The following is a 21,464-nucleotide window of genomic DNA, read 5'->3' as shown; positions in this document are numbered from 1 at the left end:
TGATTGTTGGTGAGGTATGTTTTACTTTTCTTAAAATTTCAGCCACTGTTTACAACAGGTTAAAAAAAAAAAAAAAAAAAAGGGATGAATTTTTAGAAAGAAAAAAAAAAACCAAAAAAAAAAAAACATATTTCTGAAGCTGATCTGTTCTGAAAGTATGATGGGGGAAGAAAAAAAAAAAGTAATGGCTGTGGAGTGATGGGAAATGGGATTGGGGGGAAGAAAGGGAGAACATAAAATAGTTTCTATTTAAAATTTCTCTGGGGGGGAAGGAAAAAAAAAAGTATTAAAATTTTATTTTACATACAATAATAATAATAATAATAATAATAATAATTAATAATAATGACGATGATGATGATGATAATAATAATAATAATAGTAATAAAAAATAAGTCATTTTGCTTTCTTTCCTTTTTCTCTGGTGAGATTCTTTACAAAAACCTGACAAAATCTAAAGGGATGGAGAAAGAGACAGAATGAATTGGGGGGTAGGAGATATATATATAGAGACAGAGAAAGAAAGGGTGGGGAGCAGCAAAGATCTCCTATCCACATAAACACCACACACTTTTTTTTAAACTCAATATTTAATTATTGAATGTTTGTTGTAGATGGTGGTGGTGGTGGTGGTGGTATTTTTTTTTTTATTTATTCTTATATATATATATATATATATATATATAAAAGAATAAGAAATAGGAATCAAGGAGAGTGGAGAGAGAGAGAAAAATGCATCCCCAGAATAGGGGTGGGACTACAGGGGGGGTAAATCTATCACTAGGCCAGGAAATTCATCATCACTATCATCAAACATAGGTGGAATGGCCAGAGAGTTGTTCTCTGTCTTTTTACCATCAACCTGACCAACCCCGGAAGAAGAAGAAGAAAAGTTTTTGGAGCCCTCAACAGCGACACCTTTCACCCCCTTATCATCACGACCCCGCCGACTTCGCTTACCACAAGCCTTGACACTTCTCTCGCCATTCGCTGTCACTGCAGCTTTATTTAGTTTGGTGTTTTCATTCAAGTGTATCTCGAGTTTGGCGCCAAGAGCACCAGTTGACTTTGTACTCTTCATTGTATCATTACATGTTCCGTCAACACTAGCTATTTCCCTCTTCTCTGACAACGGGCCGATTCCGTTGGACAGCACCTTGTTCTTGGCAGGCTGTTTCAAGCCGTTTTTAAACTTGGATGACTGTTCTAACATGACTTCTTCATGATCATAGCAAACATCTCGCCCCTCCACCGTGTGGATGTTGTTTTCAGCATGTGCAGTGCAGAAGGAATTGGGGCAGTCGGAACACAGTTTCGTAGACTGCTTTCCACAGACATCACAGTGGTGCCATGGACATGTCCAACGACCTGGAAAAGAAAACAGAAAAATAGTTTCATGATTTACAAGCTGCACAAAATTCTTCATCATTCTGAAAACTTAATCAAAAATGGATCAGAAAAAGGTTAACCCTCTAGCATTGAAGCCAGCCAGAAATATTCTATCAGCTTTATGGGCTGACTGGCCAGACCTGGCCTCTCCCACCTACTGTACAAACAATCACATCATCAAAAAAGGCAATTCTAAAAACAATCACATCATCAATATCTTAAAGCTAAAAGATAATGCTGGATTAATTCAAAACAATGTGAATAAAAAAGCATTACATTTGACAGAAGGCATGTGGCTTAGTGGTTAGGGCATTCGGCTCATGATTGTAAGGTCATGAGTTCAATTCCTGGCGACGCATTGTGTCCTTGAGCAAGACACTTTATTTCACGTTGCTCCAGTCCATTCAGCTGGCAAAAATGAGTTGTACCTGTATTTCAAAGGACCAGAATTGTCACACTCTGTGTCACGCTGAATCTCCCTGAGAACTAAGTTAAGGGTACACGTGTCTGTGGATTGCTCAGTCACTTGCACGTTAATTTCACGAGCAAACTATTCCGTTGATCGTATCAGATGGGACCCTTGCCGTTGTAACTGACGGAGTGCTCCTATTACATTTGACAGAGTAATCTGAATGGGTTAAACCAGCCATATCCAGACCAAATATGTTTTCACGTTCAAACTGGCCTTTCAAACCCACCCTACAGTGACATTCTAAAAGAATACAACCGCATCATCAAAATCTTGAAGCTACAAGAAAATGCATGTGATAAATTCAGAACAATGACTAAATGAATATTCCATTTGATAGAGTAATCTCAATGTTAAGCAGGTAATCATTTGTATCTGATATCTTACTTTCTGACCCCACTGACTACTATATTTGTTAACTACAATTCCCAATTGTTGTTTCAACAATACCAGATTAATTAACCATTATTTCTACATATATTATTAAGTACTGAAGATGGTGGACTGGCAGTCGTTAAGAGAGTCAGACAAAATCCCATGCAGCATTAATTTCAACTCAATGTTTTGAGTTCAAATCCTACCAAAGTCAACTCTGCCTTTCATCACTGAGGCAATACAAGTAAAGTTTTGGTACCAAAGTAACTGACAACCCTTGCTACCCTTCAAAATTGCTGGCTTGGTACCTAAATTAGAAACCATTATTCATCAACTAATTGGTAGCTGTATATTTCTTTCTTCTTCCGTCTTGCAGGAATGGAAAAAAGCAATAAAAAAATTATTGGTCACTAAGTAATTAAACAATTTAACTAATTGCAGGTTTTTTCCCCTAAAATTTGCAGCTTACTTATTAACCTAGCAATACAATAAAAATCCCCAATAACACCAATCTCAGAGATTTGAAACAATTTTATAGCAATTTTCTATATTTTAGGAAGTTTTTTTTTTTTTTTAAAGCATTTGTTACATGAATATAGCAGAGGGGGTTGAGTAAACAAGAAATAAAAATACACAATAACCAACACTATTAGTTGTAGCATGTAATTTTTCATAAAATGAAAAAAACATTATTATATAGCATAAAGAAATTAGCATGTTGCCAGCAGTTTTCTTTACAACAATTTTTAAAATTGCTGTTGGCTTGGGTCTTCTGTTATTTAGGACAATATAATTTTAGTTCACTGTACCAAACTATTGATTTCAAACTCTGGTACAAAGCCAGCAGTTATAGGAGAGGGGTGAGTTGAATACATCGACCCCAATGTTCAACTGGTGCTTATTTTATTGACCTCTAAATGATGAAAAGCAAAATTGACCATGGCAGAATTTGAACTCAGAGCATAAAAATGGATGAAATGCCGCTAAGTATTTCACCTGGCATACTAAAAATTCTGCCAGCTCGCCGTCTTACTGTGTCAAATATATTTAACTACCACATTTTTTTTAACATGTGTCGAATTTTTTACACCAAAATTTACAACCAAACATGGTTAGGTCAACTTAAACACCAAAACAACTTCAGAAGAGCAAAAATTCCATGTGAAATGCAGCAGTATTTGAGAAGATAGTAATAAAGTTTGAATGCTTACACTATACTCTATGTCAGTGTGTATGCCAGAAAATACAATATTATTATTTACAACTTTACAAGTTTCAGTATATCTGTGTGATTAAGAAGCGTACACGCCCAACCACATGTATTTAGATTCAGTCCCACTGCACAGCACCCTGAGCTAATGTCTTCTACTGTAGCTCCACACCAACCAAAGCATACAACTGAAAAGTTTGAGCTGAAGGTTTTTCAAAAGCCTAACAGAACATTATGAGTGTCTTGGTAGCAGATGTGCCAAGTTCCTTCAAAAATTTAATGCAGACACAATTATCAATCATAATAAAAATCACACACAGAAACAGAGAACACTACCCTCCTTTTTATTTGGCATGGTTCATATGGCTAAATGCCTCATTAATCATTTTACAATGAGGATTGGGTATATTTTGAGATAGTTAAAGCTGTTTTGTACAGTTCTCAGTTTTACTTGGTGGGGAACAGCCCACAGAGCAGCAAGGGCTGTCTTCCTACCATGACCTCAGTAATTAGAGAAAGAACACAACCTCCTTTTCTGAAAAAAACCATGCATAGACATAAATAAAGTACACATTGTTCATGGTACTGCCAGAGGAGTAAGGACGAAATATCTAGCAACCGACTTTTCTGAAAAACCATGCATAGACATAAATGATGTATTGTCAGACCAAGAAGAGCATAATATCGATCAACTTGTGGAAGATATTGGATATCAGGCTGAAGATATGAAGACTGCTATGGAATATCAGGACATCTGGCATGGGAAGGGTTGCATCGGTTCAGTAAAGTCACTTCACAGGATAGATAGATCTAAAACTGCAACCTACAGAGTGACAGTGTTTATGAACAGAAGATACTGATTAGCTACTAATTTTCGACAAAGATGAACTGAGTTTCACAAGGGAGTCCTGCTTCCACATCAGAGACAGTGCTCCCACCGCCACACACACACAATACTAGAATGTAACCAACAAAAAACCATTGAAATTACTGACAAAAACTTTCACGCAAGCAAATTAGTATGTAACAGTTTTACCTTTCTGATACCAATCCATCTGAGACCATCCTTTGTTCTACAACACAAAATTCCCACTTTAGATGTTAAATTTATGTTCCAAATACCAGCTGGACCCTTTCATTATCATACTTCTCTGTCAATACAATCTGCCTTTGCTTCAATTCAATTAATTTTGAAAATAATGAAGAATTTAGTAAAAGAAACTTTGCCATTTTTCAGAAACTGACGTTTGGAACATAACATGAAATTCTGATGAAAGATAATTTAGCATTCTCTGAAACAGGAAGTTTGTATCACAGAACCAAGAGTGATCTCAGGCAGGTTGTTATCAAAAAGATTAATAAAAGCGACTCAGGTAATGAATGAAATATTTTGTTATTTTCAAAAGTAACTGAAGACGGCATATTTGGTCAGAAATATGAAAATGAAAGGGTTACAACCTCAACTCCACAATGGTGTGCTCTGTTCACTCTGTAAATGCTATTGCTACTACTAAACTATCTGATTACACACCACTTTCCCAAATCCATCATCACACACACACACACACACACACTCACTCACTGAAAGTCAAGATGTACATCATCCACATCAATCTCATCAGTTTCAGATGGCACACAAAGCTCATAGGTTTTGCCCATATTCCTCTCTCTCTCTCTTCTCTCTCTCTCTCTCTCTCACACACAGCAATATATCCACATCACTATTGTTTCACATCAACTTTTTATGATGGTATGGGTTACAGAGGTTGTCACAGACAGTAAGAACTGAATTAGTTCTTAATGCTATTGCTTCCTAGCAAGGTCAGAAACCACAACTTTAACCAAGGTGTGTGAAGCGATGGGTTTGGATGAAAGTACTATGCAACTCTGTAATAGCAACAGAATATGCAGAGGGAAGACTAGAGGTTTTTAACAGGTTTATGTGGGAGTTCTGAGAGAGAGGGAGGGAGGGAGAGAGAGAGAGAGAATATGTCAAAAAGTTAACTTATTTCATTCCGATATTTAACTCTTTTGACACCAAATTACTCAAGAACTCCCACAGATCTTATGATACAAACTTCCTACTTTAAAGTGAACTAAATTAAAACCGTCCATAAAAATTTCCTATTGATTCAAGTTCCAAACTCCAGTTTAATCACGATTAAGTTATTTTACTAAATTCTTTATTATTACCAAAATTAATTAAAACAAAGGCTTTGTATTTTAACAGGAATTCAGTAACAAAAGGGTTAATCCAGCAACTGACAACTGGCATCAATGTACCATATTTTCTAGCATACACATGGAATTTTCCAGGCCAAAATTTACCGCCAAACAAGGTGGGTTGACTTAGACACCTAGACAAATCTGGAGGACTAAAAGTTCCAAGTCAAATGCAGTAAAATTTGGAAAGATAGTGGATGATGTTTGAATGAACATCTTACATTCTATACAAACTTCAACTTATATGCCAAAGAATACAGTAGCTGACTAAGAGACCCTGAAAGTGGAGCCCAACACAGCCACAGTAAAAAGTAATAAAATAATACAATTTCCTGATTTTACTCATCTTGGAAGGTTTTCAAGCAGCGTGAGCACTGTCCCTTTTTCTTTAAAATATATATTTAAAAAAAAAAGAAAAACCTACTCACCATGGGGTGGCTTAGTCAAGCTCAAGCACTGCAGATGGTAGACTTTAGGGCACTGTGATTTGTCACACATGACTAGTTCACCACCCTCTCCACATCGGAAGCACTCGTCTTCATGTTTCTTCAAGTCAGGCCGGCCTTTTTTACGCTTCTTTTTCTTCTTCAAATCTTTTGCCTTTTTATCGGCTTGATTTATGACTGACTGAAAACAGGAAGAAGTAATGACATTCATCAGTTGACAACAATTACTGCCAAGTCTAAAAACATTCTAAATCCCTTCTGTCCCCTTTCCCAGCAACTTGTATATGGTTGTTTGGTCAGCTACACATAGCAACTAATTCTTCCTCAAACCATATCCTACCCTCTAAAAAACTACTACAATTGTCACTCATAAGTAAAGACACATTGTTGCAAGTATTTTTCACTAATTATTATTGATTCCTGAGTTGTCACAAGAAGTCATAGATCCCCTCTCAACCCAGAAGAGCATCAAGGATGTGACAGCAGGAGGAAGAGAAGATTGCACCAGCACTTTTAGATTAGATACTCGTTTCAATTGGATACAGAGGAGCAATGTGAAATGCACAAGGACACAACACACCATTTGTCCCTCAAACTGTTTACATAATTTAAAATTAAAATTTGAATTCGCTATTTTAAAATTTTAACAAAAAAATTTTAAATGTTTAATTAAAAACCAAATACAAAAAGATAAAAATATGCCAGCCTCGTCTGGCACCTGTGTCGGTGGCACATAAAAAAACACCATCCGAGCGTGGCCGTTCGCCAGCCTCGTCTGGCACCTGTGTCGGTGGCACGTAAAATCACCCACTACACTCTCGGAGTGGTTGGCGTTAGGAAGGGCATCCAGCTGTAGAAACACTGCCAGATCTGACTGGCCTGGTGCAGCCTTCGGGCTCCCCAGACCCCAGTTGAACCGTCCAACCCATGCTAGCATGGAAAGCGGACGTTAAATGATGATGATGATAACATAACTAGGAAAATATAAAGCAAAAATTGAACTAAAAAATAAAAAGGGAGTCAGGTCTCTTATTAACCCTTTCATCAGCTCATCTCCCACAACAAAACTGAAAAATATCATCTATACCAGTGCCACATAAAAACGCCCATACCAATGCCATGTAAAAAGCACTCAGCACACTATGTAAAGTGGCTGGCATAAGGAAGGGCATCGAGTTCAGCCATAGAAACCAGGTCAAATCAATCTGGAATTTGGTGCAGCTTGCCAGCTCTGGTCAACTTATACAATCCAGACATTAGATGATGATGATGGTAACAGTCCCTTTCACCCTTTCAATGCAGTACATGGATATATCCCCCTCAACATTTTTTTTACTGTTAACTGGAAGGCTTTGAAAGAATCTCTCTTATGCTGTGAGAAGCAGAGACATTCCCCAGTAACACATTTTACAAAAGACAATTTTTCAAACTTTCATCGAATATTTCTCTACAGAACAAGAATCAAATAATTTCAGTGGTGGATCTGAAAACTATATCTCCTACAGGAGATATTGTGAAAGTATTGCAGATGTAGAATACACCAATTCTATTTTCTTCTTTGTTTGGTTGATAACAAACATTGGGAATCATCATCATCATCATCATCATCATCATTTAGCGTCCGCTTTTCATGCTAGCATGGGTTGGACAAAAAGAAACCTGTGCATTGGCCGGGAACAGGTTAGGGGTTAGGGTTATTACACAGTCAAAATGGTTAAAGTACAATATGTCACGATAAAGGAAAAGGTAGTTTTTTTCCCACCTCTTCATTTATTTAGTATTTCTCTGTTTTTCACAATGGAAATTACGATCCCAAGAAATAATTTTAATTTTTCAAAAATCTCACTATTTTCTACACTACTGCCTATGTTTCCACCTCCTGTGAGTTATGGGGTTTTAGCTATTCTAAAACTCCTCTCTAGAACATACACCACACCTGCACATACACACACACACAGGCCATTAAGCAAGTTCCAGTTCAGGAAAATACCCACCAATTCAACAAATGATAAATATTTTATAACTCTAATTAGACAGTTGGGGAAACTTTTTCAAGTGTGCCACCTGAAACATGGCTCATTATCAAGTGGGCTGTGCTACTAAAAAAAAATTTAAGGTAATTTTTAATAGGTGTGCCATACAGAAAGTAACACAGGCTGCAGTTTGACCACAACTTCTCTAAGTGATCACTGAATCTGCTGAAAACAACAGTTGAATCTCCCACAAATCGTCAAGCACAGGATAAAGATCCTCTTCAGTGATGAATAATCATAACCATGGGACTGCACCTAGAAAGTTCCCCTCTGAGGTACAAGTCTGGACAAAGTTGTCTATGGATAACCAGCAGTCACCCATGCATATCAGCCTCTCCTCTCCACACCACCGATGTTATCCAAGGGAAAAGCAAAAGCTGATACAGCTTGGCACCAGGGACATCGCAACTCATTTCTAAAACTGAGTGAACTGGAGCAACGCGAAATAAAGTGTCTCATTCAAGAACACAACACACAGCCCGATCCAGGAATTGAATTCACGAACCCCATGATGTTGAGCCCAATGCTCTACCCACTGAGTCATATTAGAAATGAAAGGATATGTAATGGGAACTGGTTGCTTCTTTACACTTTTGGGGTGCAACTTGGGTGCAACACAATTTCCTTTCTTTTTGTTTCTAGAAACTACCAGTCAGGAACGAAAAGCAAGTTTAGAAATATATAATTCTTTATTCTCTTATTCAACAACGAAACACGATGGTATACTGGTATCCATTCTTACAACAATTCAGCAGCAATAGATAGGTTAAATCCCAAGCGTCTGGGACAGGAGAATAGGTTGATCACACGTATGAAAATTACGTCCTTTCTCTTCGATCGCCATGCCTCAAGTCCCCGAACGCTATTAAGGAATGCTATGGAATTTATTCTTCAGTCTCTAGTGCATGTGCATGAGGGAACTTCCTTGTGCCGTTCTAGAAGGTTCCAACCCCGCACACGCACACTGAAGAAGGACTCACCGCACACGCACACCGAAGAACAACGCTGCGTATGCGCACACTGGAACATGACGTCACTACAGATACATTAAATAGTCCTAGGTAGGAGTGGTATCCTAACTGTGGTTGTGCCATATCTTTTTCAAACATAATGATGTTTGAAAGAGATATGACACGACCACAGCTTAATTGTAAGTAAGCAATGATTAGGCTAAACAACAACAACAACACGTGTGAGAGGCTATTTAATGGATTGCTGCCACCACATCGCATTTCACCCAAAGTAAAACAAGGAAATTGACAACAAAAGTATAAAAATGTTATCAACCTTAGGACGGACACCCAGAAAGCCACTGCAATTTGGGGCACCACAGGCACAGATCTTCTTCTCATTACCGAGACAATCCAAGTTGTAATTAAATGTCAGCTCTGAATCTGGATAGGATAGTAAGTTTAAATTAATCAATTAATTATCATCAGAAAAGCAATTGAAGATATATATGGTAATGGACAAATCAAAGAGGAAGATAGGCAAAATAGACAGAAAAAGGATGAGAGAAGACGAAAAACAAGGGGAAAAGAAAAGAGAGGAAAGAGAAGAGGAAGAAGAGGGAAGAGAGAGATGAGAGGAGAGCAAGAGGAGGGAAAAGCTAGAAGGATGAGACAAACAAAAGAGCCGGTTGGAGAGTTGAAATCTTTAAGGAGCAGAACATTACTTACTAGCTGGGATATCATGTAGGGAAAACAAACCAACTCTGACATCACCATTAACCATCCACTTCTGGGTTTCACAATTTGGTTGACAGCTATGATTCATAAAACGAGATAAGTTTCCTTTTGGTCCAGCATCAATTATTCTGAAAGAAACACAACAAATGATAATTTATGTCACTTTAAATTGTTTTCAAGTCCAAAATTCCCAATATCATCATTTCAACATCCACTTTTAAATAATAATAATAATAATAAACATTGTGTACAGTGCTCAGGTGCACTACAACTCATCTAAAGTGCATATATAATCAGGTGTAGTTTCGACGGATTTCGGGAAGCATGAGGGCCTTAAAGGATGCAGTGTCATGGCAGTCAACAACTGATGCAGGCAGTTTATTCCACGCTTCAGCAACCCTGAGCGTGAAAAAATGTTTCCGAAAGTCATGGGAGCTGTGCTGTTTTCTGACTTTGTAGGCATGTCCACGTGTGTTAGACACATGGAGATCAAACAGGTGTTCAGTGTTGTTGTTGGTGAGGTGGTTGATAACCTTGTGGGTGTTTACCAAGTCCGTCGCTAGACGCCGGAGCTTCAGTGAATCCATGCCCAGGGAAACAAGGCGCTCAGAATATGGTCCATGCTTCCAGTGGGTGGATGAAATTTACTGAAGCAGATTTTCTACAGCAAGATGCCCTTCCTTTCACCAATTTTTACCTGTTTCTAAACAAGGCAATATTTCCTCATAGCCAGACATGTCCTGGCAGAATATTAGAAATGAATGATATCGCATGTCTGACAGAGACAATTATTTCACAACTGTCACATGATATCAGAACAAGGAAACCTAAACACACACACACACACATATATCATCATTTAACATCCATTGTCCATGCTGGCATGGGTTGAATAGTTTCATCAGAGCTGGTAAGCTGGGAAGCTGCAAAAGACACCGGCCTGATTTAGCATGGTTTCTATGGCTGCATGCCCTTCCTAACACCTTCCCACAGAGTGTGCTTTTATGTAGTACTGCATGGGTGCTTTTACATGATACACACACACACACACACACACAGCTGCTACTTTCAGTTTCATCTACCAAATCCACTCACAAGGCTTTAGTTGGCCTAGGGCTATAGAAGAAACACTTGCTCAAGGTGCTAAAACAATAGAATCAGGTTCCGTAAGGTTGAAAAACAAAACTTCTTACCACACAGTTATGCATGTGCTTAAGATGGTAATCTTAATTCACATTCCCTCTTTCCATTTACCAACTCCACTTGAAATTGTATTTTGAAGTTTTAAGTTTTTGTAAGATATTTCAAGAAAAAAAAATTGGGATAATTTGATTTTTGCCTCTCTTTTTTTGCTCTCAAACAATTACACCTTTAAACCATTACATATAACTACAGTCAAATGAAAATATTTCTGTATTTTGTTAAGCAACTATTATGGGTTTCAGTTTTCGATTCCACATACAGCTGTTTGCTTTCTTGAAAAGGTTGTTTAACCCCAGACCAACTTTGATCAAAGACATTCTACACATGACCATCATTTCTTTTTTCCCTATGAGCAGTGAAACTCGGAATCTCATCATTCAACGTGTCCTTTTTACAGTGTGAGCTGTGGGATCTGGCTGCAATTTCTAGCAGATCGGGCAACCACATAGAGGCACGTTGACTTACCACCAAAAGGTGACACTCATAGGCAGAATTGAACCCATCTTTGCTGTCTTCATCAAACATTCATCAGATACGTCAGACCAATGACAGACTACTACAACTAATTATAAACTAATCAACTAAACTGAAGTCTACTGTTTTATTTTCAACTCTCTTCACCTTTCCTTTTAACCAAGACATTAACTCACTCTATCCTGCCCCTCTAACTCTTAGGTCCCCCACCACCACGTCTCTACACACTCTGAAATTCTTACCGTCTTCCCCCTCCTCAGTCTATTCTTTCACTCACATCACTTCTTTTCTCCCCTTCTTCCCAACTCTTTCTCTTCCTCTCAATCACCTCACACCACTCCTCTTTCTTACAAACAAAGTAACAATACCACATTGTGTCTCCCTCTCTTCCTCAGACCCACACAAAGTGTGAAGTCTGAAATATCCTCTTCTTTGCTCTTCGATGGCAACTGACAATTCTCCTACTGACCACAGTAACAGGCAATCCAATTAAGACAGACCACCAAGAGACAGCTACTAATGAAGCTAGAAGGAAAAGGCGCAGGAGTGGCTGTGTGGTAAGTAGCTTGCTAACCAACCACATGGTTCCGGGTTCAGTCCCACTGCGTGGCAACTTGGGCAAGTGTCTTCTGCTATAGCCCCGGGCCAACCAATGCCTTGTGAGTGGATTTGGTAGACGGAAACTGAAAGAAGCCTGTCGTATATATATATATATATATATGTGTGTGTGTGTGTGTGTGTGTCTGTGTTTGTCTCCCTAGCATTGCTTGACAACCGATGCTGGTGTGTTTACGTCCCCGTCACTTAGCGGTTCGGCAAAAGAGACCGATAGCATAAGTACTGGGCTTACAAAGAATAAGTCCCGGGGTCGATTTGCTCAACTAAAGGCGGTGCTCCAGCATGGCCACAGTCAAATGACTGAAACAAGTAAGAGAGTAAAAGAGAGAGAGAGTTAAGCTAGATAAGTTAGACAGCATAAGGCAGGCTAATAGTACACATAAAGACCACCTCCAATGAAGCAACAACCCTTGGATACAGAAACAGGTTACCAATAAAGCTAGATCAAAGACAGACTGCCAATGAAGCGAGGGCCAAGGCTAGTCACCAGTTAAGACTGCTACAAAAATTAGTTACCTATTTTTGTCAAGTGTTAACATGTAAAAGTTAGAAATATTATCTTCATGTGCTTTCCATATTCTCTTTTTGCATTCTTCTTCATCAATTAGGTCTCCAACATATTCATTGACAAACTGACCCTGAAATAAATTTAAAATATTACATTGTATATATACATACAATACACACACGAACACACACACACACATCATAACGGCACACAAAACACCTACCTGCTAGAAAGTGGAGTAAATCTATAACTCCACTTTCTAGCAGGTAGGTGTTTCGTGTGCCCTTATGATAAATATAAATTTCACAGGTATAGCTATCTAACACTATTCAATGCCTGCAGCCACCTATATTATTGTTGTTGTTATCGATTTATATTTACTGCAGATAGTAATAACAATAATATCTTTATAAACAATCGCTTTATTATTCATATATATATATATATATATATATATATATATCACATCACGTGACCGACCAGACCATCAGATGTTGCTACACATCGATGGTCACAATGCGTTCGCATTATTTTAGCCTTCGGATGACACCACCCCGCTGGCTAAGCGTGCAGGCCAACAGAAGAAAGAGTGAGAGAAAGAGTGGTGAAAGAGTACAGCAGGGATCACCAACCCCTGCTGGAGCTTCGTGGAGCCTTTAGGTATTTTCGCTCAATAAACACACACAATGCCCGGTCTGGGAATCGAAACCGCGATCCTACGACCACGAGTCCGCTGCCCTAACCACTGGGCCATTGCGCTTCCATATATATATGTCAGAATTAAACAGCCGAAATCTGCGATGAGGGATCAGTTTCTGACTGAAGAATGAAGGCTTTGAATGACCTGTTTGTCTTTTTGTTCGTCCCTTCGTGTATTTCACGTTATTTATTTATATAAAGGTTTATTATATATATATATATATATATATATATATATATATATAATATAAATAAATACAGTGTACATTTAAACACATAAGAGGCATCCATCATAGGATCCCTTGCACACTTCGAAATTTTATCCCTAATAGTAGTTTGGAATTTAGCTGTTCTTTCTAGTGTGCAAGGGGTCCTATGATGGATGCCTCTTGTGTGTTTAAATCTACACTGTATTCATATGAATAATATATAGTCTATTGACTAAATTTTTACATGCTAGGCCACTGGTAATGGTAATTTCTAATATTTCTGATTACCCTTTGATATTACTATTATTATTATTATTATATATATATATATATATATATAATATATATATATATAAATCAACATCATTATTCTAACATCTGCTTTTTTCCATGGTCACATGGATTAACTGAGACATAGTAAAACTAGTACTCCACAGCCAGACAACCTTCCCATCACCAGCATTTACTTGTTTCCAAGTAACACACACTTACTTTCTTGGATTTTAACGCTATAAACTGGTGAATGGCCAAACGCTTTGTGTTTTCCGTTTTGTTTTGGATGGCAGATGCATAAAGGGTTCCAAGGCACAAACACAAATACACAAGCATGCACAAATGCATATACACCAATACCTATACATAATGCATGTGTATCATCATCATCATCATCATCGTTTAACGTCCGTTTTCCATGCTAGCATGGGTTGGACGGTTCGACCGGGGATCTGGGATCTGGGAAGCCAGAAGGCTGCCCCAGGCTCCGGTCTTATCTGGCAATGTTTCTACAGCTGGATGCCCTTCCTAACGCCAACCACTCCGTGAATGTAGTGGGTGCTTTTTACGTGCCACCTGCACTGGAGCCAGGTGACGCTGGCATCGGCCACGGGCGGATTGGTGCATTTTACGTGCCACCTGCACGGAAGCCAGTCGAGGCGGCACTGGCTTCGGCCACGATTCGGATGGTGCCTTTTACGTGCCACCGACTATGTATATACAATATACATGTATGTGTGAGCTTATATATATATATATATATATAAATGTATGTATGCACAAGGGGGTGCGGAAAAGTTTCTGGCATTTGGCAAAAAAAAAATTCAGGAGGATCAGTTAATTATGATTTTATCCAACATATTCCCCTCTCAGATTCACACACTTAATGCAGCAGTCCTTCAGTTTTGTTAAGCCCTGCAACAGAACTCAGAAGGTTGGGCTTCCAGCTAAGCCTTTCATGATACTCTTAAAGCCAGGAACTTTTCAGCACCACCCCCTCTTTAATAAGTATATGTATGCGTGTGTGTGTGTGTGTCTGTGTATGTGTGTGTGTGTGTGTCTGTGTATGTGTGTGTGTGTGTCATTATCATTATAAAAAAAACGTTCTTGTTGACTGAGATTGCAAGATTAACAAATGATTTGTTCAACAAAGTCAAGGAATATCATTATTTTATCACCAAGTTAAGAATAACAACATAGGCTGGTCACTAAGGTTGAAGAACCAGAGGTGGCTCGGCCATTAGATTCAACTCACTTCTAGCACAACACTGTACAAAACCAAAACAGTAAAGATCTTGCAACCAAAAAACAATATTCTTATTTCATGTGTTCAAATATAACTGAAGATTTTCTCTCTCAAAAATTTCCTATAAAAGAAAAGCAAGTGTTCTCTTCCAAAATAACAGACATCTATTCATATATCATGAAAATGCAGTCTGTAAAATTGTCTGATATATTTGAGCACATGAACAGTATTGGATTGGCATTTGATAACAGAGTTTCATATACCAAAAACCGAAATTAAAAACTCACTCACCTTTTTAATATCTACATTTGTTTTTAAGCCCCATCCGCGTGTCGAGGTCTTTGCTGGCACTGAATCGGGATAGAGGCGTTTGGTGAAACGTTGGTTTTGGCAGCGTTCTCCTGCCGGGCACACCTGAGGATGACATTCATACATCAACATCCGGTTGAGGCACTCCGTGTCCGAACCACATGGATTGTCCATGTCTGGTCTGCATTCACACCGTGGAATCTCAGACAGGTCAGCTTTGTGGATTTGGACATTACCGACAGCAAGGTTTGTCTGCAGGAGACCAAGATGATCAAGAATTAATAAACATTCAAGAGAGAAGACTGCATTGGTTTGATTATGTGATGCTTATGAATGTAGATAGCTGCATAAAGAAGTGCCGAGCTCTAATTGTCGAGGGTATCTGTAGAAGGGGTAGACCCAGGAAAACATGGTGACAAAGGATCTTTGGATGCTGGGCCTCACTGAAGAAATGACAAGAAACTGGGAAGTGTAGCGATTTGCTATACTTGATGAGACAAATCAAGCTAAGTCAAATCACTCTCTTCCACACATACAGGTTTGTCCTTTGAGGAGTCAGTGCTGCATAAATGCACTTGTGCCACACAAATGCACCCATCACATGCTCTGTTAAGTGGCTGGCATTATGATGGACATTTGTAGAAGCCATGCCACAACAGACAACTGGAATCTGGACAACTCCCAGCTAGTCAGACCCATGCCTGCATGGAAAGCAGACATTAACCCTTTAGTGTTTAAATTATTCTGTTAAATGTAATACTTCTTCATTCAAATTCATCATCATCAACTTGAATTAATCATGCATTACCTTATAGCTTTGATGTTTCAATAATGTCACTATTTATTTTTAAGCCAGTGCCGCCTCGACTGGCTTCCGTGCAGGTGGCACGTAAAATGCACCAATCCGACCGTGGCCGATGCCAGCCTCGCTTGGTTCCAGTGCAGGTGGCACGTAAAAAGCACCCACTACACTCACGGAGTGGCTGGCGTTAGGAAGGGCATCCAGCTGTAGAAACATTGCCAGATAAGACCGGAGCCTGGTGCAGCCTTCTGGCTTCCCAGATCCCCGGTCGAACCGTCCAACCCATGCTAGCATGAAGAATGGACGTTAAACGATGATGATGACGATGATGATGAGTGCCTATGTAGGGTAGGTGTGAAAGGCTAGATATCACCAGTTTGAATATAAAACATGTAGAATATCTGGGCCAGATATGGCTGGTTTAAACACTAAAGGGTTAAATGATGATGATAATACAATGCAGACTTTCTGATCTGTCTACATAGATAAGAGGAAACACAGACTCTAATTACAGAGAAATCGAAAAAAAAAAAGCAACATCTGATATGAATGGGGAGCCAATGCCAATTAATTCCATCATTAAATTTACATCTCTTCTTAATAAAACCTCAATAATTAAATCTTTTGTATAAAACCCAGCTAAGAAGGGAAATCAACACAAAACTATATTAGAAATGTTAATTTCAAATTTTGACACAAGGCCAGCAATTTCAGGACAGAGGCTAAATCAACTACATTAACCCCAGTGTTCGACTGGTACTTATTTTATTGACCCCAAAAGGATGAAAGGCAGAGATGACCTCACTGGAATCTGGACTCACAATGTGAAGCCAGATGAAATTCCACTAAACATTTTGCCTGGTATGCTAACAATTCTAAGCTATATTAGAAATATTAAGAACTATATTATTGAAAGGTAAATTATACCTAACTCCTTTGATATTCCAAATATCTTGACATCATTATCATCATCATTTAATGTCTTCTTTCCATGCTAGCATGGGTTGGACGATTTGACTGAGGACTGGCGAACCAGATGGCTGCACCAGGCTCCAATCTGACCTGGTGCAGCCATCTGGTTCACCAGTCCTCAGTCAAATCTTCCAACCCATGCTAGCATGGAACAATGAATAATATTCTTACACACACACACACACACACACATTAAAGAATGTAAATCTTTAACATGAGCATATAAATCTTTTCTACTACAGGCATAACGCCTGAAATTTTAGGGGAGTGAACTAGTTGACTATACAGACACCAGTGCTGAGCTGGTACTTATTTTATCGACCCTGAAAGGATGAAAGACAAAAGTTGAACTTGGCAGAATTTGAACCCAGATGAAAAAATTCTGTTAAGCCTTTTACCTGACTCATTAACAATTCTGCCAAAGCTAGCAGAGGAATATTTTATACCTAATGACATTGAAACTCCGACGTCTGGCAGCTGACCTGGCAGACACCCATAAAATTATCAACCATCGCACAAACAATAACACAGAGCACCTCTTCAAACTCCACCCATCTAACACCCATGGACATATTTACAAAGTAAGAAAACAGCACAGCTCCCATGACTTCAGGAAACATTTTTTCACGCTGAGAGTTGCTGAAGCGTGGAACAAACTGCCGGCATCGGTTGTTAGTTGTCGGAGCACTGCATCCTTCAAGACTTCCATGCTTCCTGAGATTCGCCAACACTACACTTGATTTTCTCCCCTCCATACACACACAAGCATGTTCACTTTCCAGACATTTCTACATTACTGCATGTACTTTATATGCACTTTCTGACAAGTTGTGGTGCACCTGAGCACTGTATACAATAATTTCATTATTATTATTAAATGTGTCAAAGTAGGAAATGAAAAAATAAAATGAAATAATAACAAAACTGAAAACCTCAAAATCACTTCTCATCATCTTAAAAATAGAAAGAACACACTAGACAATAATGATGTACAAATACAGAGAATCATCATGGCTGGAAACATCTTTGATCATAGGTTTGTCTGAACAGGACTCATTAGGGGACAATAATTGATAATCAATAATAATAATAATAAAAAAAAGAAAAATAAATACAAAGATAATAACAATAACAACATGATTCCATGATCCACACTCCACCCATCCATCAACCCACCCCTTTTAACAATAGGAGTTCAAATTGAATAACAGTTGTGGAAATCATTACAAAGGTGCTTTTCAAAATTTGAATGAAACACAAAGTCCTTTAAGTGTCATCATTTCAACACAAACACACACTTAAGTACATACATACATTCATTCATTCATTAACCCTTTAGTGTTCGCATTATTCTGCCAAAATTAATCCTTTTTTATCAACATTACCTTCAACTAATCAGGCATTATCTTGGAGCTATGAGATTTTGATGAGGTAGCTGTTAATTTTTAAAACGATATTGTAGGGCTGGTGTGAGAGACCAGATCTGGCCAGTTTGAACATAAAACAGGTAGAATACTTTTGGTCGGATATGGCCGGTTTAAATGCTAAAGGGTTAATAGTCACACACTGGTTATTAAGTCTGACAACAATCAACATTTATATGTGTGTCTGTGGTGCCAGACTTACTTTAACAAATTTAAACGGTGCCGGTTTCTTCCCAATTTTTTCATTTTCCAATTGATCCCGGTTCTCTTTGGCTGCTTTCCACAATTTAAATGCTTCCGTAGCTTCACCAATTCCTGCCCGAAATATTTTCGCCAAACCTTTCGTTGCTGAAGAATCTTTACTGCCTTTATCACCTTCTTGAAACAGAAAAACTCTGGAAAGAAACAAAACAATGTTGACAAAATATCAATATAGTTAATTGGTCGTTGTTGTATGAATTTTGGAAACATTTTTTCATGCACAGAATACCTGAAAAATGGAATAAACTGCCCACATCAGTCGTTAGCTGTCAGGGCTTGCTGGAATTCACCAACAGTTATACCTGATGCTCCACACTTTTTTTTTTACATTCACTGTTCGCTTATTTCTATGAATTGTTCATCCAGTTTTGGTTACTTTTTCTGATGACTTGTAGTGCACCTGAGCACTATAAAATAAGTTCAATTTATATATATATATATATATATTTAACATCCATTTTCCATGCTGGCATGAGTTGGATGGTTTGACAGGAACCAACAAGCCAGAAGACTGCGCCAAGCTTCAATCTGTTTTGGTGTTTTCTATGGCTGGATACCCTTCTCCATGTGTCTAACACACGTGGACATGCCTACAAAGTCAGAAAACAACACAGCTCCCATGACTTTCGGAAACTTTTTCACACTCAGAGTTGCTGAAGCATGGAATAAACTGCCTGCGTCAGTTGTTGACTGCCATGACACTGCATCCTTCAAGGCCCTCATGCTTTCCGAAATCCGCCGAAACTACACCTGATTATATATACACTTTAGATGAGTTGTAGTGCACCTGAGCACTGTACACAATTATTATTATTATTATTAATACCAACCAGTTTACAAAGTGTACTTGGAACTACCCTTATATCGATGGTAGTCACAACTACCATTGATATTGTGACTAAAAGTTTCAGTAAGAAACTCTAACAAAAACATGTGATTAACCCTTTAACTGTGAAAATTAAATTTTAGGGTTATTCCAGCAATTATGCTAAATATGCATTTCTTACAAGTCATGTATGTTACCTCAATAAACTTGATATATCTCAACAAGAAATAGTTTCAAGCATGACATTCCTCAACGAAAGAAAGAGTGGCTACAGTCTAATGAGTGAAACAAACAAGTAAGAGATAAAAGAATACCAAGGTAGAGAAATTTGGTCACACAGGTGGAGAAAAGAGGAATCAATAGACTCCAAATTGGGAAAAGGACACCAGATCCCTTAATCACTTACCTAGCTTGGTTTGTCCAATAGTAATCATGGGAACCAAAAAATCGCACAGGAAATTCTCCAATCTGATGCGGCTTCTGTTGAATATTCATTGGAACATTTTTCGGATGACAAATTTCACCTGGCCACCATCTACGACGTTAGAGAGATGAAAGACAACAATAATTAAACACTGGTCACCTTCATTAAATATTGTTCTTATTATTACAACAAACACTATTTATTATGATAATTATAGTACTCTGAGTCAAGACAGAAAACCTTGCAGAATTGTTAGCATGCTGACAAAATGCCGAGCAGCTTTTCATCTACATTCGTCAATGCCTTGTGAGTGGATTTGGTAGACAGAAACTGAAAGAAGCCTGTCGTATTTATGTATATATATATATATATATATATATGTGTATGTGTGTGTGTTTGTGTGTCTGTGTTTGTCCCCACAACATCGCTTGACAACTGATGGTGGTGTGTTTACGTCCCCGTCACTTAGCGCTTCGGCAAAAGAGACCGATAGAATAAGTACTGGGCTTACAAAGAATAAGTCCTGGGGTCGATTTGCTCGACTAAAGGCGGTGCTCCAGCATGGCCGCAGTCAAGTGACTGAAACAAGTAAATGAGTAAATGAGATACTTTTTACATTCTGAGTTCAAATCTTGTTGAGGTTGACTTTTGCCTTTTACCCTTTTGAGATCAATGAAATAAGTACCAGTCAAGTACTGGGATCAATGTAATCGACAAGCCCCTTCCCCCAAACAAAATTTCAGGCTTTGTGCCTATATAGAAAGGGTTATGTTTTAGAGTCCAAAATGCAGTCAAAGTCCACCTTGCCTCTGATCCTTTTGGGATCAATGAAATAAGTACCAGTCGAACACCTGTGTCAATGTAATCGACTAACGTCCTCTCTCTGCTCTAAAAAATGTTAGGTCTTCAGCCTATAGTATATGTGGTGTTGAGCAGAATACTTGCTGTAGCCCATCTTTTATACCATGACAAAACAATGTACACCAATAACACTTCCAATCAGTAGTGGTCATGGTAGGAGGAGAAGAATTTATTTATTTATTTACATTCCTGCCAATGCCAACTTTGTTTTTCATCCTTTCAGGGTTGGTACAATAAAGTACCAGTCAAGTACCGAGATTGATTTAATTGACTTGGTGTGAAAGAGAGAGGTGGGGCATCTTTAAAGCAGAGACCTGTCTAAATGCAACCACTCCATCAAATGCAACCAATGTACCTGGTGAAAGCGCTAAACCAGGTGACAAGTTAAGCCTTTATCCAATTAAGGCATGGAAGGATTTCAAATCAGAATGTGAAGCTGAAATGTGATCTCAAATATCTGAACATCAACAATGTATTTTATCCTTTTCTCACTCAATTGTAACAGTGACCTACCCTGGTGTT

At 38.4% G+C, this 21,464-nt stretch overlaps 1 protein-coding gene across 9 annotated transcripts in view; it reads right to left on the bottom strand.

The window, feature by feature from the left end:
* The window catches only part of LOC115219644 (histone-lysine N-methyltransferase NSD2), a 141,246-nt gene continuing 119,782 nt past the window's right edge, over window positions 1-21,464 (bottom strand). For 8 of the 9 annotated variants that reach the window (XM_029789810.2, XM_036509695.1, XM_029789809.2 and 5 more), the window contains 8 exons: window positions 20,064-20,192; window positions 18,773-18,965; window positions 15,355-15,624; window positions 12,645-12,766; window positions 9,825-9,961; window positions 9,433-9,539; window positions 6,095-6,293; window positions 1-1,368 (listed from right to left, as the gene is read on the bottom strand). In XM_029789810.2, coding sequence (XP_029645670.1) covers window positions 758-1,368; window positions 6,095-6,293; window positions 9,433-9,539; window positions 9,825-9,961; window positions 12,645-12,766; window positions 15,355-15,624; window positions 18,773-18,965; window positions 20,064-20,192 — 1,768 coding nt within the window. In that variant the 3' untranslated portion in view covers window positions 1-757. Of the gene's footprint in view, window positions 1,369-4,479; window positions 4,517-6,094; window positions 6,294-9,432; window positions 9,540-9,824; window positions 9,962-12,644; window positions 12,767-15,354; window positions 15,625-18,772; window positions 18,966-20,063; window positions 20,193-21,464 lie in introns of all 9 variants that reach the window. The other variant, XM_036509698.1, reaches the window with a different exon arrangement.

Source organism: Octopus sinensis, linkage group LG15 (genome assembly GCF_006345805.1).
Source record: "Octopus sinensis linkage group LG15, ASM634580v1, whole genome shotgun sequence".
Classification (NCBI taxonomy): Eukaryota; Metazoa; Mollusca; class Cephalopoda; order Octopoda; family Octopodidae; genus Octopus; species Octopus sinensis.
Note: the sequence above shows the minus strand (reverse complement) of the source record. Positions and strands in the feature narration are given on the sequence as shown.